The sequence below is a fragment of the Misgurnus anguillicaudatus genome, chromosome 5 (genome assembly GCF_027580225.2).
Source record: "Misgurnus anguillicaudatus chromosome 5, ASM2758022v2, whole genome shotgun sequence".
In the NCBI taxonomy this organism is placed as follows: Eukaryota; Metazoa; Chordata; class Actinopteri; order Cypriniformes; family Cobitidae; genus Misgurnus; species Misgurnus anguillicaudatus.
Window position 1 is genome coordinate 25,900,916 of NC_073341.2, and position 16,151 is coordinate 25,917,066.

The 16,151-nt window shown below is 40.6% G+C and overlaps 2 protein-coding genes across 3 annotated transcripts in view; both read right to left on the reverse strand.

Annotated features, from left to right (window-relative positions):
• The window catches only part of LOC129437389 (sodium-coupled neutral amino acid transporter 3-like), a 108,085-nt gene that overhangs the window by 71,408 nt on the left and 20,526 nt on the right, over window positions 1-16,151 (reverse strand). The gene's annotated exons all lie outside the window — the stretch shown is intronic.
• Window positions 16-10,835, reverse strand: LOC129414862 (sodium-coupled neutral amino acid transporter 3-like). Its single transcript, XM_073867833.1, has 16 exons — window positions 10,683-10,835; window positions 7,999-8,125; window positions 6,604-6,682; window positions 5,971-6,086; window positions 4,892-4,965; window positions 4,702-4,794; window positions 3,863-3,935; window positions 3,648-3,730; window positions 1,663-1,721; window positions 1,397-1,537; window positions 1,207-1,286; window positions 1,015-1,115; window positions 734-849; window positions 438-582; window positions 256-359; window positions 16-137 (listed from the first exon to the last, which is right to left on the reverse strand). The coding sequence occupies exons 2-16, from the start codon at window positions 8,061-8,063 to the stop codon at window positions 36-38; spliced, it is 1,431 nt and encodes a 476-aa protein (XP_073723934.1). The 5' UTR covers window positions 8,064-8,125; window positions 10,683-10,835; the 3' UTR covers window positions 16-35.

Genomic DNA, 16,151 nt, shown 5'->3' on the forward strand with positions numbered 1-16,151 from the left:
TATTAAAATGTGATCTTTATATGTTACTCTGTCTGTCAGTGGCCACCTGTGGTCTTTTTTCCTGTCACCCACTCCATTATGATGAAGGTGATGCTCATTAACATGAGGATAAAACCCAGCAACACAAACCAAGCGGCCTGGAAAACAAGACACGAAGTGAGTTCTTGTACTGCTATAGATCAAACTGACCATTTTTAACTTTAAATAAGGTCTGCCAAATACATAAATGTAAATGTAAACAAATCTAGTTGTCACCTGAATCTTTGGTCGCGATTTCAAAGGCTGCTGTTCTTCAGGAACGATGCGGAGGTAGAATATTCCCGGCAAGATAAAGATGAGACTAGGAGCTGATGTGGCACCTAAATAACAGACAAAATTTAAGTGAAATGCATAATAAGTAAAAGTAAGCTATTTTATAGTGCAGCATCCAAACTCACCAATGAAGCCGAAGATGTCACGAATGTTGGGCACGAAGATGACAAGCAGGTTGACAGCAAAGAGCAGACATACGGCGATGAGGATGTGACGCACCCAGCTGAAGGGCTTATCAGAAAACAAGAGCTGAAGGATAGCACGGCGGATCTGAGGGAAGAAGAACAGGCAGACACAAAAACATATCAGTCAACAATTGCCTGTCCTACATGATAAGCATGTAGACAATTCAATATGCAGTTTGTATATCATTTTTTTGTATACTGGATGATATGTGTGCAGTTTCATTATGTATGTGTACCGGGAACAGGACGACGGGGACGGTCAGTGTCACTGCCACCAGAACAGCCAGTCGAACGCAAACCATCAGTGTGTCTGTTTTGCCGTACATCTCCAAAAGTTCTGACATCACATTTCCTGCAATTATAAAAGTGGCACTTATTAATCACAATTAATACTTCAAATAATACTGTGATATTTCATAGATCAAGTACATTTTGCAGTTGTGCCATAGTCACCAAACTATGGTAATATACTATACTAGTATTAGTGGTAGCTTTCTATATGTGAAATTTATCTTACCATAGAAGGTGAGATAGCCAAAGATGGCAGTCAGCAGGTACATGACAAACATGGCCAAAATGGAGACATTAGCAACGCGTTGCATGCGCCTCCTGCTTGGACTGATGTAACACAGGAGACAAAACAGATATATAATAAGAAGAATATATCAATATGTAATCCTGGTATTTGTACGTGTACAATACTTCTTACTTTTTGAGTTCTGTGTAGATGGGCAAAACTTCCGGGTGGCACACAAAGGCAAATGCTATTATAGGAATGGTAAAAGCAGTCTGCAATAAAACCACAAATCAACAGATTAGATCTCTGCATTTCAAGTTAAACTTAAGTAAGGACATGCAATTCTCACACCTGATTTGTGGCTGATATCAAAAAATCTCACCTCTGAGTTGATAGTAAAGAGTTTAGCTTCACATGTGTCAGAGGTGGAGTTTAAATGAATTGTTTGGTTGAGCAGTGTAATATTAAGGCTGGTGTTCTGGTGTCCATCAGAACAGTTTTCTACAAACTTTTTGTAGATTACCTAATAAAAAACAGATAAAAAGAATAAAAAGAGTTATTTTTGGTGGTACTAATTGTTGGAATTTAAATAATGTGAATGCATGGATGGATGGATATCTGGGTGGGTGCATGAATGGATGGACTCACAGCTATGAGGAAGAACACCATACAGCTGAGCAAGAACCCCCTGGTGTAACCCAGATACCCTACAAGTGATACATAAGAAATTAATTATGCATGCATACCATTATATAGCTACTTATATGGTTCTACAAAAATGAATTGTTTTGCTGTAGCTCAAATGCAATTCCCAGAATTTGCACCATTTCATAAGATACAGAATATTAAATTCAGGCATGGATTAACGCACGGGCCTACTGGGCACTTGCCCAGGGCACTGGGCCAGCAGGGGGCCCTGTCAAATTTACTGTGTCTATTCTTTTCAAGTAAATATTTTAATTTTATTTTCAGTAAAATTTTGTTAAATATTGAGGAATAATGTGAATTTCTTTGCAGTTGCAAAGTATTAACTAGTAAATAAATCAAATAATAATTTTAATGTATTGCTGCGCTGTTGAAAGGGACATCTAGAGGCGAGTGAAAAGCATTGCGTAATATAAAAGTCACGCATAGAAGACGGTTACTCAAAAACCAAAACAAAAAATTAGTTTAAAACCACAACCAAGTGGATCAATGAAAAGAAAGCACAAAAGGACACGTTTTCCTCACCATGCCAGTCAGCAATTGTGAAGGAGAATGTTCATTTTCTCTAATGGCAAGAGTAAAAAACGAATAAGAAAGCAAAATGTGTCAAGGACGTCTTTAATGGCCATTGAATGCGATCTTGTGAGGGAACTGGATTTTGATGATGTGATGGAAGCGTTTTCTCTGAATTTAAACCAACTTTTTTTTAAACCAACCTTTTTGTTCTAAGCTAGGGGCTGGACACACCAAAGCTTTTACCCCCGCGGCCAGCGCATGTTTTCAATTGATTCCAAAGGAAACTCTGCGTTTTTCAAATAAGCAAGCAGCTAGCGTGTTTTTTCCGTGCTAAAAACCGGCGCTCGGGGTTTTATTCGCACTCAGCGCTGAGCGTCGAGAGCTCAAATATATATAACTTTGAGTGAAAAGCTCCGCTCATCTTTTTGATGGAGTATGTTGTACAGTATGTTGACAGATACTGGTGAGATATAAATAAACCAATTTGTGGTGTGAAAGTACATAATATTGTGTGCATTCTCTCCCAGCGTATTAGTGCCATTGTTAATCCTGTATGATGGGGCATACAGGCAGAGGCGAACCAACACTTGAGCCCTGTGCATACAGGTGCAAGGCTGTTGCCCAAAAAATTGGTAAAGGGGGCCTTTGAGACATCTGTGCCCAGGGCACATCATCGCCATAATCCGTCCCTGATTAAATTAAACACTGCCAAATGCACAAATGTAATGAAAATGTATTATTATAGAGTGGGGTAGCTTAGTGGTTCATTTCAAAATACTTTTTAAAGATGTAAAATAAATCTTTGTTGTCTCCAGAGTACTTATGTTAAGTTTTAGCTCAAAATATCATATAGATAATTTATTATAGCATGTTAACATTGGAACTATGTAGGTGTGAGCAAAAATGTGCCGTTTTGGGTGTGTCCTTTAAAACGCTAATGAGCTGATCTCTGTACTAAATGGCATGGTTAAGGGGCGGTATTATCCCCTTCTGACATCACGGGGAGCCAAATTTCAATTATTTATTTTTTTCACATGCTTGCAGAGAATGGTTTACCAAAACTAAGTTACTGGGTTGATCTTTTTCACATTTTCTAGATTGAGAGAAGCACTGTGGACCCAATTATAGCATTTAAACATGAAAAAAGTCATATTTTCATGATATGTCCCCTTTAAAGATCTAGACTGTAATCAAAAAGTTGTAGGTTCATATCAAATGACAGTTGTAATATACTCATATTGGATAAAAATGCTAAATAAATACTAATAAATCATGATTGTTTGATAAAAAGCCTTCAATAACCAGCTAAACATTCTCCCCAGTGCAGGTGTGTAAAGATAAATAATGACGATGTTATAGGCTGGAATGACTATGTATGAATAAATAAAAGAAAAAATGTAAAATGAACGTACCGAGCCGTTTCATCAATGCCAGTGGAAGAATGACAAGGATGCTAACAATAATAATGAGGAATCTGCCATCAACATACCACGCTTCTGACAAAAACAAACACAGATTTGTTGTTATACAACATGTCATGTCTAAAAGTCTTAAAACATAAGGATGAAGTAGACATTTCAGGCAAATCAGCTTCAGTATTATGTTTTGTGTATAATGTTATACTCACTCTGTTGTCCCACTAAGACCCCGAATAATATTGGGTAACTCTATCTTCACAATGAAGAGATAACTGGACATTGCTGTTGGATCAAATTAAGAAAATGTTAAGCGTTGGAGTGCATCTATATATGTTATGTGCTGAGATTGTTTGTTTTATTGCAACGCTACACTGCAAAAAATGATGTGTTAATTTCTTACATATTGTGTGTGTCATGCCATTTAAGGCGTTATTTCATGTTAAAATAAATGAAAGGGACAACACAAGTTGTGTTAAAAACAGTGATGGGAGTAACGCGTTACAATTAATTATTCTTAGCACATAAAATGTGTCGTCCCTATACTAACACACCTTCTGTGTTATTATTCATTGTGCCGCCTCCATGGTCCTGCGACGTTAGATCAGAAATGTCTTGTCTGCAAGTGTTCATTTATCACAAAATAGAGTAACATGAGTAACCAACTCGTTTAAATTTCACTTATTGTAACTGCGTTACTTGATTTAAAAAAAATACTTCGTTACATGTTTATTACCGCTAAAAGTAGTGGAATTACAGTTACAGAATTAATTGTAACGCGTTACTCCCATCACTGTTTTTAACACAACTTGTGTTGTCCCTTTCATTTATTTTAACATGAAATAACGCCTTAAATGGCATGACACACACAATGTAAAACAAATTAACACATATTTTTCTGCAGTGTAAACTTAAACTGTAAAAAACGGCAAACTGCAAAAATATATAAAAATACAAACCCATTTTAATTAATATTTTAAAATGATCCCCCAAATTTAAGAATGTTAAATTTAAGAAATTTAAGGTTGTATCATCATGCATTTAATTTTACCTCCAATGTTATGTAATGTTATTACACATGCTGCTGCAACTTTCCCAGGTGAACCAAATGCACGGTTCCCAAGTTGTTCATATGCACGTATACCTAAACAAACACATAAAAAGTGTTTAAAAATTAGCAATGCCTCCATGTTTCCTAAATTGTTAACTTGTGGAAGAATGAAGAAGAAGCAATTTCTTACCAACCACTTCTGCGCTTTTAAGAAGCAGGTGTATTGAGTAAGCAGAAAGAAGAGCCATACTTATCAACAGAATTCTGAAAGAAAGTCATAAGATTAAAATCAATTCATTTTGCAATGAACAAAGCAACAACAAACATTGATACGGAGTAGTTTATATTTAATACTTTGTTATTACCATGGTTATAACATGGCACTCTGAAAACTTGATTCTGATTGGTCAAGTTAAAACTGATCACACGCTTATTCAGGTACTGTGAGTCATCAGTACTAATTATTTGTTTATTAACTGCTTATTTCTTTATTATTATCTCCATTTTAAATTTTGCAGGTTGTCAGCATCATAAACATTAAAACTTCGGGCTGGAATAAACATGTGTACAGAATGTATGTCTACATATAATGTTACTTTCAGAAGTGAAAATTTTATCACATAATAGCGCTGTTCAGGGATATTAGCACCAGACGTCAGTGAGATGATAAATCTAACCTCTAATCTCATTAATGACGAATTAGCCTCCTTGCTATTCATAATGGCATCCATAAAAACCCCCTTACAAGTAAATTGGTGAACACTGCCGTCTAGTGTCTGTCAGGGGATCTGTAAATACCTAAATACATGATATCGAAAGCTGTCAAAGATGAAACCAAAACAAAACGTACTAAAGGCTTTTTTAACCAGCTGGTTAATCCAGACAAACAGGCAGTTAATGGTCATAGCAGTCTATTTACAGTATAACCTGCACAGATTAACGCAGGGCTATTTGTAAATGCGTGTGTACTGCGTCATGTTGCGTCATACTGCATCCCTACAAAAAAATTTATTCTAAGTGTATCCATAAATGTAAATTTGTTAAAAACAAAACACTGTTTTTGATGTTTAAACTTGAAATGAAAATGTATATTGAATTTATTACTCAACAAATTTGAAAGCAATAAGAATGGACCTGATTAATTGGCACTCAGTTAGGGTGTGACACCTTTAATAACCTTTATAAATGATTTCTTGGTCTGTTATGCCGGTTTTTTGAGTACTCTCTCTTACACAAATTTGCACTGATAAATAAAGTAGTTTTACTTACACAAACAGGATAATGCCAGTGTTGGCCATGGCATACGCCAGTCCCAGAATTCCACTGCCCATTATGGCATTACTGAGGTTGAAAATAGACATACCCATAGATGTTTTTCCTTTGAGCTGGAAAAAGATGAATGACACTCATGAATTTATATCACGCAGACAGTTATTATAAAACACAAATCAAACACTGAAATTATACACATGCTATGTGACCCTGTCTGTAAAAACCCAGCTAAAGTCATTTTATTGATTTACGTTTTTTTTTTTTTTACATAAAATCATCCTGCATGCAAAGAATATTGTGTTAAAATTTAACCTTGATATATTTACTATTGACAGAGTAAGTGCATGCAGTGAATGAAATCAAACTTTGATGGCTCCTAATCTCATAATTATGAGACATTAGCTTGGATTTTACAGACAGGGTTACGTATTTATATATATATTACGGTCTACTGCTTGAATGGCAGTATTCCATGATAACATTATCATGTAACTCCATGTACAAAATTACGGTGGAGTAATCAGAAGTTATTCTTACTGTTACAGTATTGAACTTATCTGTAATTAGGGTGTGTTGTGTTTGTAATCAGTTTCAGACAGCATACTCATTAAATGTTAACGCCATACTCACATCTGTAAACTTTGTCTGTATCTTTCCATTACTGGGAAGAAACGTATCGGCTTCTGTCACGTTTTTCAAGTCTTCAAATCTGTTTAATATAAGCAAATAAACCATTAAGTATGAGTTTATTGAAAATGCAATTGAAGGTGGAATGCTGCAATCTGTTCCATTTTATCGGTCCTACAAAGGAAATTCTTTGTGGGAAACTGCAGGAAATGACACAGATGCTGAATCACTTTAGCAAATGATTTGTTGGTTCAACTTAAAAAAGTAAGTTACCTGGTTGCCTTTGAGTTCAACTTAAAAAAATATTAGATTTAATGATGTTGTGTCAACTTATATTTCTAAGGCAACCAGGTAACTTACTTTTTTAAGTTAAACAAAGTGTGTTTTTACAGTGTAACTGTTCTTAACCCTACAAATGCCTTCCAAGTGGAATAAGCTAAATATTTTCAAACAACGCTTTGATTTAAACTCTTTAGGGCAAAAACAGAATACACAATAGAAAGCTCCAGGCTCATACAAACCAGTGTTTGTCTAAAGATTTTAAGTGAAACTTCTAAAAATAACATTTTTATTTAAATTGATGAAAATTAATTTTTCTGGTAAATTAAAGTGTTAAAAATGCATAAAAATAAATATTTTATTGTCATCTGCCCATATTGTCATGTTGCTCCAAACTTTATTTTTAGCCGAATGTTAAAGCTTGTGTTTTGCATGGTCATCTGCTCACTGGCTATCAAATAACATATCTGAACTTAGCTACTACAGTAACTGATAAGTACTGCACTAACACATCTTAAGGGGCTCGCACGCCGAACGCACAGCTCAGCGCTGCGCCATTCTAAAAAAATTGAACATTGTTCTCTATGAATACGCACACTGGCGCTGACAGGTGGCGCCTGTCCGCGCCACCCAGCTATGACTCAGGAAGTTGCTCAAATCCCTGCCGCACCACAGAGCACCACTCACATAGTTAAATAACATCATATTTGTCCCAAATCAATAATGATTAACATTGGCTGCTAACATATATTTTGCATTTTGAAGTAGACGCTATCTGACGAAGCTCACGCTATTTAATGTGCACTTCCGGTTTACGATACCTCCTAGACACGACTCGATGCTGCACGTCCGGTGTGTGACCCCCTTTATTCTTTTATCATAAAGAGGTGTTCATTTTTTCATAGAAGTTCATATTGTGGTTTTTTTTATGTTGTAATGTCTTTTTTCACTGAGACCACCAAGTGAGCCATAACTACCACTGGTGCCCCTTAAAAAAAAACGTGCATGATAGCCCGAATCTGTAATTCTCAGTAAAATTTGTACAATTGTAGAGTATAGGATTGAACCCTGGAGTAAGATTTTGATATTCTTCTTACACATGGCTTATCTGAAACTCACCCGTTCTCCATCTTTTCAGGGCTCATGAGTTCATGGTGACCGTTTGCCATTTTCGGTAATTCCATTTTGGTCTATAGGCAACACAATCCTCTAAAGACCGTATCCAAGATCAAGCTTTATAAACAATCTAAAACACACAATGATAGTTTTGGGATTAATGATCAAAACTTAACTTCAACCACAACAAACATTAGTGTGCTTATATGACAAACATCAGTCAAATCTGATGATTTAGTACTAAAGTATCCACTAAATGTATTTTAAATGCTCACACTTGCTAACAGCAAAAACTGGTAGTGAGATAACAATCATGTAAAAGTGTGTAACGGATGACTGAAACATACATACACCTTAACACAGAGACGCACACAAACACACACATCAGAAAGATAAAGGTAAAGGGGCTCATTTTAAGCAGTGGAAAATGTAATGGAAAGATCTGAGTACTACACTGCAGCTCTATGTAATTGAAGGTTTACTTACTGTAAACAATGTAAAAAATATAATATGAATATGTGGGAGGTACTGTAGAGCATGCACACCAGAAACCAGCATATGTTTGTCACGAACGGGGAACGGGAGTAAGGACGCAAGTGCAGAGTTCACACGAAATAAATAACATTTAATATAAATCAGGAAACAAAACACGAGTAACATACAACATCGGGTAAAACAGGAACATCCAACACAGGAACAGACAGGGAAGAAATGACAATGATCCAGCCGTGAGCAAACAGAAGACAGAGGTATATATACACAGACTAAATGACAAACAGGTGTGATGAGGCAGGTAATTAATCAATGAATGTCCAGGTGATAACAATCGGAACAGAGACAAGACATGACACGGATTAACCGTGACATTACCCTCCCCTCTACGAGTGGCTACCAGACACTCACATAAAACACAACAAAAACAAAGTCTGGTAGCGAGAGTCCAAGGGAGGGATGGAGGGCTTGGGGACCCTGGCGAAGCCGGCAGCCGCCGGGATGAGACCAAAAGGACGGTTGGCCGGACTGCGCCAGGAGAACCGGAGCGATCGCTCCGAGAACCGAGGCAGACGAATTACCCCCCTTCTGGGAATCGTCGACGATGAGGTTCCCCCCGGAAATCATCTCCCGTCCCCTCGCGGAAATGGAGACCCTCACTCGGTAGCCACCCGGGGAAATGATCGGGCGTGGTCCGTTCCGGATCCCCCTACGAGCGGGACGGTGGTCCTCCGAGGGACTGTCGACGACGACTCAACCGTTGGGGGACCGCCTGGGCCGATCCTCCTCCCGCAGGCCTGCAGGAGCGAGCGATCGCTCACGGTGGTCCCCAAGAGACATCGGGGCCGATGGGGAATGAACCCCGATGTCACTACTCCCCCTCGACGAAACTCCTGGGGGAGCCGCCCTCCGTGAACTTGCTGCGTCCAATGCTGGCTGGATCATTCTGTCACGAACGGGGAACGGGAGTAAGGACGCAAGTGCAGAGTTCACACGAAATAAATAACATTTAATATAAATCAGGAAACAAAACACGAGTAACATACAACATCGGGTAAAACAGGAACATCCAACACAGGAACAGACAGGGAAGAAATGACAATGATCCAGCCGTGAGCAAACAGAAGACAGAGGTATATATACACAGACTAAATGACAAACAGGTGTGATGAGGCAGGTAATTAATCAATGAATGTCCAGGTGATAACAATCGGAACAGAGACAAGACATGACACGGATTAACCGTGACAATGTTATGCTTATAAATACCAGGAATTTAAGCAGACAAGTATCTTAGAATTGACTGCAACACAAATATAACGCAAAAGCAGCTGATGCAATTTGTATGTTGGCACTCTCGAAATGTAATAAAAAAATAAGTAGTCAATGCCATTTTAAGATTTTAGATCAAAAAATGCTTACAGAGACTCAAGTCTAAGCTGCTTGGCAGAACATGCAGAATGAAAGGACACTGCCAGGTCATTAAACTACCAAGTGTTTATTTTTAATACTTTCATATTACCTTAATAGGCAAAATGTCTATTCATTCAGTGCTTTATATCCTGAATTCCCTGAATAGTTTCACCATTTACTGCCAAAATTGGTCTGGATTAGTCACTATTTTATGGTTAAGCATTCCTTAGTAAGTGAATATAAAATATAGCTACATCTAAAAATATTTTATTACCGCACCATAACGTTGAATTAATTACATTTACATTTATGCATTTGGCAGATGCTTTAATCCGAAGCAATTTACAGTGCATTACAAAGTATACATTATATTATTATATAAGCATACAAAATATACATTATGTTTGTTTTCTTTTAACACAACATATAAGATTTTATTCTGTACAGTATCCTCGTGTTTAACTAAGGAGAGATGGTTGGCATCTTCTTTAACAGCTTTCCATCACAGAAAGCTAGTAGCTGCTCAATTGCAATGTAAAAGTCATATTAGTGAAAAGCAATGACGGCTGTGACAAAAATTATGTTAGAATAATTACAAAAAGTATTAAACACAAGTTGAGAAATGGCTATAAAGACAAATTCAACATTGGTCACATGACTTTTGTCTGATGCAACTCTTTATCTGTATTGAAACAGAATCAGCTTCCCTATACACCCTTATTCAAACACACACACACATTTATTCCAGCAGGAAGTAACTACATTGAGAAGTGACTACTCACCGCTGTGAGAAGAAAATAAATGCTTTAAAAATCATAAATCTCTATTAGAGTATTGATTTTAGTAAATCTCCATTCATTTACTGTGTGTTTCTGTGATGCCGTAGCAAAGCTGCCAGCCTGTCTGTCTGTTAAGTCAGTGCTCACCTGTGTTTAAAAATGTGGGAGGGGCATCTAGTGTGACTGCAAAGGATGATTTTTTTTTTAGTTTGTTTGTACATAAAGAAAGCATTGTTCTTAACACACACTTTTAAGCGTCAAAATAAAGGATTTAAAAAGTGTACAATGACAGCGTTTCAAGTCATTGGGTGAAAATGTTTATTGTTTAACAGTCAAGGGGTTTATTTTGAACCATGGGTGGTGGGTGAAGGCATTAGAGGATTGTGTAACGATAGAACACGCTGGAAGCAGATGCAGGAAAAATAACACAGGTTTATTTAAAGATGCAGACAAACACTGGAACATGAAGCAAACACAATGTCCAGATGATGGTAATGGTGCTCGAAGGACTACGGTGGTAAAGCGGGTGATGGTGGTTGTGAAGGTCGTTGGTGGTGTAGGTCTGAAGTGGAATATAAATCAGGAACAGAGACCGGAACATCCAACACGAAGACGACACGATACAATCCACACACGCTGTACAAACAATCCAGAGAGACACGGAGGCCAAACAAAGAGCGAGGATCTGACGAGGAACATAGAGCAGAGTGAGTAGCTATATATGGAGAGTCTGTAATGAGGTTTAGCAGCTGGAGTGAGACAATCAACACAGGTGAAGGGAATCGGGATAACGAGCACATGACATCACAGGTGAGTAAACACCATACACAAGACACAGAGAGCAGTGTATTTACCCACCGTGACAGTACCCCCTCCCCTAGGACGTCACCTGACGTTCCTAGCCTGCTGTACCTGTTGATGGTAATCATCAATAAGGGAGTTATCCAGTATGTCCCGAGCAGGTACCCAACTTCTCTCCTCCGGACCGTAACCTTCCCAGTCCACCAAGTACTGAAATCCGTGTCCCCTCCGCCTAGAGTCCAGAACACGATTCACCGAATAGGTGGGTTCCCCTGCTACGAGACGAGGCGGGGGGGGGGACCGGGACTGGCGGGTTAAGTCGTGAACGAAAAACTGGTTTAATTTTAGAAATGTGAAACGCAGGATGAATTCTCCTGTACGCAGGAGGGAGGTTAAGGCGAACTGTCACCGGGTTAATAATCTTGGCAACAGCAAACGGGCCAATAAATTTGGGAGCAAGCTTGTTCGAGACGGAACGCATCGGAATGTTCTGAGTAGAAAGCCACACTTTTTGACCGACGACGTATACGGGAGGCTTAGACCGGTGGCGATCAGCTTTAGCCTTGGTGCGTGCTCCGAGCTCTAATCCAGGTGCGGTGACACCTCTGGACATAGGCGTGAGCGGAGGGAACCGCAATCTCGGATTCCAGACTGGGAAAATTAGGTGGCTGGTAACCTAGACTACATTCAAACGGAGATAGGCCCGTAGATGACACTGGCAACGAATTGTGTGCGTACTCCACCATAGAGAGATGTTGGCTCCAGGACGAAGGATTCTTGGAGGCCAAACATCGTAACACTCTTTCCACATCTTGGTTGGCTCGCTCGGTCTGACCATTGCTCTAGGGATGAATCCCGGAGGACAGACTAACAGTCGCTCCTAACAACTTACAAAATTCTCTCCAAAATTTTACACAACCTGGGGACCCCTGTCGGAGACCACGTCTGTCGGAAGGCCATGTAAACGGAAGACGTGGTCTACGACAGTGACCGCTGTCTCCTTGGCTGACGGTATTTTGGGCAAGGGGATGAAATGAGTCGCCTTCGAGAATCGGTCCACTACGGTTAAAATCACCGTATTACCCTGGGAGGGTGGGAGGGCGGTAATAAAATCTAGCGCAATGTGTGACCAGGGTCTCGAAGGGACTGGCAGCGGTAAAAGTAACCCGTCAGGAGGGCGATTAGAAGTCTTACCAGTGGCACAAACCGAGCAAGCCAAAACAAAATCGTGAATGTCACGAGCCATACCCGGCCACCAGAATCGTTGTTTGACTAAAAACTTAGTGCGACTCACCCCTGGATGACAAGCTACCTTGGAACCATGACCCCACTGGATTACGTTGGACCGTAACTTCTCCGGCACAAATAAGCGGTTCGGTGGGCAACGAGACGGGGGCGTTACCCCTTCTAAGGCTGTCAAAACCTTCAACCTCCCATCTGAGCGCGGAGATAAATAGAGTCTCCGGTAAAATACGCTCGGGAGTAGAAGTGCGATCGGAACGCTCAAAAAGTCGAGACAAAGCATCGGGTTTGATGTTTTTGGAACCCGGACGGTATGAAAGAGTAAAATCGAAACGTCCGAAAAATAAAGCCCACCGAGCCTGCCTGGAGTTAAGTCTTTTGGCAGTTTTAATGTATTCAAGGTTCTTGTGGTCGGTAAAAGGTACACCCGAACCTTCTAACCAGTGACGCCATTCCTCCAATGCCAGTTTGACTGCCAATAACTCTCTGTTACCAATGTCATAATTACTTTCCGCCGGGGATAACCGATGAGACAAAAACGCGCAAGGGTGAACCTTTCCCGCTGAAAGTGTGCGCTGGGAAAGCACTGCTCCTACGCCCACCTCTGATGCATCGACCTCCACTATGAACTGGCGTGTGCGATCAGGGGACACGACAATGGGAGCTGAAACGAAGCAGCTTTTGATTTTGGCAAACACAGCCTCGGCTGCGTCTGACCACCTGAATGCAGTAGTAGGGGAGGTCAAGGCAGTTAGAGGAGCGGCTAGTTGGCTGAAATTTGCGAATGAAACGCCTATAGAAATTGGCGAACCCCAGAAATCTCTGCAGGGCCTTGCGAGAATCTGGAGATGGCCAATTCACCACAGCCTTAACCTTATCAGGATCCATGTGGACACCCTCAGTCGAAACGATGTGCCCTAAAAAAGAAACAGACTGTGCATGAAAAACGCATTTCTCCGCCTTGACAAAAAGCCCATTCTCTAGCAACCGCAGAAGCACTCGTCGTACGTGTTGCACATGTTCCTGGAGAGACGACGAAAAAATCAATATGTCATCCAGGTAGACATATATGAACTGATCTATCATGTCTCGCAACACGTCATTAACGAGTGCTTGAAAGACCGCTGGCGAGTTCGTCAATCCGAAAGGCATGATGCAGTACTCAAAATGGCCACGAGGGGTGTTAAAAGCAGTCTTCCATTCATCCGCCTCCCTGATGCGGACCAAATGATAAGCATTACGTAAGTCCAATTTAGTGAAGACGGACGCTCCTTGCAACCTCTAGAAAGCTGAAGACATTAATGGCAAAGGATACGTATTCTTTACCGTTATGTTGTTCAACCCTCGGTAATCAATACAAGGTCGCAAGGATCCATCCTTCTTCCCCACAAAAAAGAACCCCGCCCCCGCTGGAGAAGAGGAAGGATGAATGAACCCCGTTGCTAGAGAATCAGAAATCAGAAAGAGTATAACTTGCCTTTAGGTGGAAAAGTACCGGGAAGTAACTCTATAGCACAGTCATAGGGACGGTGAGGAGGTAGAGAATCAGCCCGCAACTTACTGAACACCTCCTTCAGGTCGTGGTACTCTGCGGGCACGTTAGATAAATCCACTGCTTCCCCCTGAAACACAGACTCAGAAACAGTTAGACACGCAGACAAAAGACAAGACTTGTGACACCCCTCACTCCAGCTGATAACAGTCCCAAGACGCCAGTCGATCTTCGGGTTATGTTGGTGCAACCAGGTGTGTCCAAGAACAATGGGTGAGAGAGTGGAGTCCGTGACGTAGAAAGAAATGTTCTCGTTATGATTGCCCGATGTGATGAGGGAGACAGGTTCCGTGATATGGGTGACTTGTGGTCCTCCTCAGAGTCCACACTTTGATGACATCACGTAGTCCAGACTTTAGGGACCCTTGATGCGAGTCCACGTGGGTGCACCGGAGTCGTATTTTGGGACAGACTCGAACATCACACCGGAAATAGGTAGAGAAGTTGCCCGTCAGTGTGAACTCCTCCCTTCCATCGTCTGATTGGTCTGATTGCCCTTTCGCAAGGACTTCTGGGTTGGTAAAGTGCGCGAAGCGTGCTGCAGTGCGGGCTTCGCTGAAGACCGCATCAAGGGGGCAAAGGAGGCGCTGATGAGCACACTTCAAAGCATAAAAATGACAGATGGGACACCCTACGGACTCGTAGACTAAGCGAGAACGCGCAATTTAAGGCCACGAGACCCAAAGTCCACATGAAGTGCGCCATTTGGGACAGGGCCAGGGAGGGTGTTTCTGCGCCGAGTCGAAGTACTCCCAAAAGTGCTATTACGCCATAAAATATAGTTCCTCTTTTAAATCCACTTAGAAAAGCGCTACATTTTATTTTGTACCACCAAACTTGCTCGTATAACTACAAGTCCTAAATAGGAAAAACGTTGATGTGTTTGGTCACTTCTAACTTTATCTCTAAATGGTACCATTGAATGAATGGGGCTAAGCTAAACGCTATCAAAGTGTTGCAGCACGCTCCAGCGCTTAAGCCGGGTACACACCAAAAGATAATCTGTCTTATTTTGGGCCGATTTTCCCCCTTCCGACAATCCTAGATATGTCCCGAGTATCGCTATGGTTCTACAGATTATTTTATCAGATTGTCCCTTCATGTGAGGTGTGTTAAGAGTGTCCGAACCTGCTTGGAAGAACGTCGGAGCCGCGCCGATCGCGAATCGTAAATATTCAACATGTTGAATATTTATGATTAGAAATCCTGATGTGTGTGGGGAATCCCGAGGACAAACACGAGCACGCTATGGAGATTATCATGTGAAACGAAACCATATCCAATCAGAAAGCAAGATGAGGGAAGACGGAAGCAGTCATGGCGCAGCACAAAGGCCGATTCTCAATCCGTAGGTCGCATTTCCAGGCTGTATATACGTCATCAAGACTGTCTTATTTCAGAATATATAAAATTGGCTATTATTCGTTGTTCATCGTATATTGTTTTAATAAACTTATGACTTGTAAATGTAATGCTCAGTTAACTTGAATAAACCAGGTTTCATGACGTATGCAGCCTGCATATGCGACCTCCGCAGGCTACAGCCTTCGGATTGAGAAACGGCTAAAGTGAAGTTGATGTGGACCGTAGAGATGGAGGATCAGCTTGATTTGTGGCAACAGCACGAATGTTTGTACAACGTGTCTTGTAAAAATGATTCCAAGCACTATCATTGAAATGTCTTCCTGCATATCGTCCGCCATGCTTGTTTTGAAGTCTTGCGAGATTTTGTGGGATTTCCTGTGTTCACAGTCGAGACTCTGATTAAAAATCTGTTTGTGTGTGGTGTGCTGTCTTTAACACATAATGGCACACCACACACTATAGGAGCAAAACGGATAAATCTAGGATTTTTTATCCTAAAGTTTGTGGTCCAT

Excerpts from the sequence above, each read along its gene's own strand:
- LOC129414862 (XM_073867833.1), bottom strand. The coding sequence starts at position 8,063 with ATGGAATTACCGAAAATGGCAAACGGTCACCATGAACTCATGAGCCCT. Across the intron at positions 6,683-7,998 it reads CCTGAAAAGATGGAGAACGG|ATTTGAAGACTTGAAAAACG; the intron begins GTGAGTTTCAGA and ends TATATTAAACAG. Across the intron at positions 3,731-3,862 it reads GGTCTTAGTGGGACAACAGA|AGCGTGGTATGTTGATGGCA; the intron begins GTGAGTATAACA and ends GTTTTTGTCAGA.